Source organism: Thermobia domestica, chromosome 9, assembly GCF_964235325.1.
Source record: "Thermobia domestica chromosome 9, izTheDome1.hap1.1, whole genome shotgun sequence".
NCBI classification, from domain to species: domain Eukaryota; kingdom Metazoa; phylum Arthropoda; class Insecta; order Zygentoma; family Lepismatidae; genus Thermobia; species Thermobia domestica.
Window position 1 is genome coordinate 7,062,419 of NC_137462.1, and position 1,816 is coordinate 7,064,234.

General features: G+C 35.9%; 1 protein-coding gene across 1 annotated transcript; it reads right to left on the bottom strand.

The window, feature by feature from the left end:
* Positions 1-234: 234 nt before the first annotated feature.
* Positions 235-1,282, bottom strand: Rrp40 (exosome complex component Rrp40). Its single transcript, XM_081770536.1, has one exon. The coding sequence runs from the start codon at positions 1,099-1,101 to the stop codon at positions 397-399; it is 705 nt and encodes a 234-aa protein (XP_081626662.1). The 5' UTR covers positions 1,102-1,282; the 3' UTR covers positions 235-396.
* Between the last annotated feature and the right edge of the window lie 534 nt (positions 1,283-1,816).

A 1,816-nucleotide genomic window follows, 5' to 3' on the forward strand; every position in this document is an offset into this window, starting at 1 on the left:
TTTTTTTAAGGGGTAGAGAAGTTTGAACAACGATGTACCAAGTATGTTGTTGATGGAGGAATACGTTGAATACCGTGAAACTTTCGTGCCTGTAGCTAAGGTCTTTTGAATCGGGCAAAGAACGTACCAGTCCCCTCTCGTAAATGTTACGAAAGGAAACCAAATTTCCACAGTAACTACCTCCACATTTAGCTCAAGATACAGGACATTATACCTAAATAGAGAAATTGGAAATCCGTATGGATGTATTTATTGTAAAGTTTTTTTCCTCCGGTCCATCACCAATACAATTTATGAACATACAACTTTCAATATGTTCACTGGCATCTCATCCTACAAAAATCTTATATTAGCATTTTAGAGAAGTTCAAAATGCAAAAGTACATAGTTAACAAATCATGCTCTGACTAACGAGTTAAATGTACGTTTACACATGTCTTTAATTTCATCGTTTGTCAGGTATTCTGACTGAAGGATAGCATTTCCTACTGCGATTATGTCCTTAGCACTACTACCATTTACCCATATCTTACCATTTAGTCCAACAGCAATTTCATATTTAATCTCTTTACCCAACAATTCTAGCAAAGGGCACGAAGGAGTTAAGATTTTTCTCACAAGATTCAAACTACACGAGAAAACAAACCCACCACTTGGAACTACACCTAATCCTTTTTTCTTGCCATATGAGTCCACACACACCAGCTCTGGTTCCATGTCCCTGCTTGCAACAAGCAATTTAGCAAACAACACGTCCCCCACTTGGACGTCCGGCCTATTCTTTTTCGTAGCTCCTTCAAAAGCTAGGTATGACAAAGACGCTTGTTCACTGGCACCAATATCCACCTTAAATATATCCCCTGATTTATTTGTCACTACTCCAACTACTGTTTCTCCTCGTACTGGAACATACCGCTTCTGATGTGTCTCTACCCAGTATGTATTTGGATCCTTTTTCTTTAAGGCACCACACTTAGAAACAATTATTTTATCTGATTCTCTCCTCAGTCCTGGTCCTAATATTACCTTCGATGTATCATCCTCTGGCAAATCTACAACTTCTCCAGGTAATACTATTCTATTAACTATTTCACCTGACATTTTCTTCAATTCATAAATGAGCAGTTTTTACAGCGAAAGAGAGCTTGCGTATGTCTGCTCTCCTACAATTGATTCGTCTTATAACTTCAATTTCTTGAAACACCAAAATCTAAAACACCACTCAAATTTAATTCCCACACCTCTGTTCGGGGAGCCGCCATATCGGATATGCGGATGTTGCCAGATAATTTTCCATTTCCACACTTGATATTAAGTCAAATTTTGATTTTAAAATTACTACGTTAAAACAGCTGTCTTTGGTTGCACTAGCAAATATAGAAACCACAATATTCATGGAATTATACTTAAAAAATACGTACTCTTGAGCATGAATGTTCTCAAATATAGAATTCTTGGAAGTAAATCAATTTTGTACTTCCAATAAATATAGTTTTTTTTATTATTATTTGACTGCATCTTTTTAACGGAAATCATAGCGAGTACGTAGAAGTGCTATTCGCGATGTCGAAATCATAAGTTCATTTTTCTTTTTAACTCATATATGCTCTTATCTATTTTGTCTTGTATTTTGATTTATTTTGAGAAATAGATCGTTTTCGAGCTATTCTTGGTGAATTTAGTGTCATTTAGTTTTGCTGATCTCCCATTGGCTAATAATGACACTGGGTCGTTTGCGACCCAAGTGGCAAATATATAAGCTTTATCAAGTTTTCGACCTATTCTTAGTGAATTTAGTGTCATTTCCTTTTACTGA

Bases quoted from the DNA above. Each gene is read 5' to 3' on its own strand.
- Rrp40 (XM_081770536.1), bottom strand. From the start codon at position 1,101: ATGTCAGGTGAAATAGTTAATAGAATAGTATTACCTGGAGAAGTTGTA.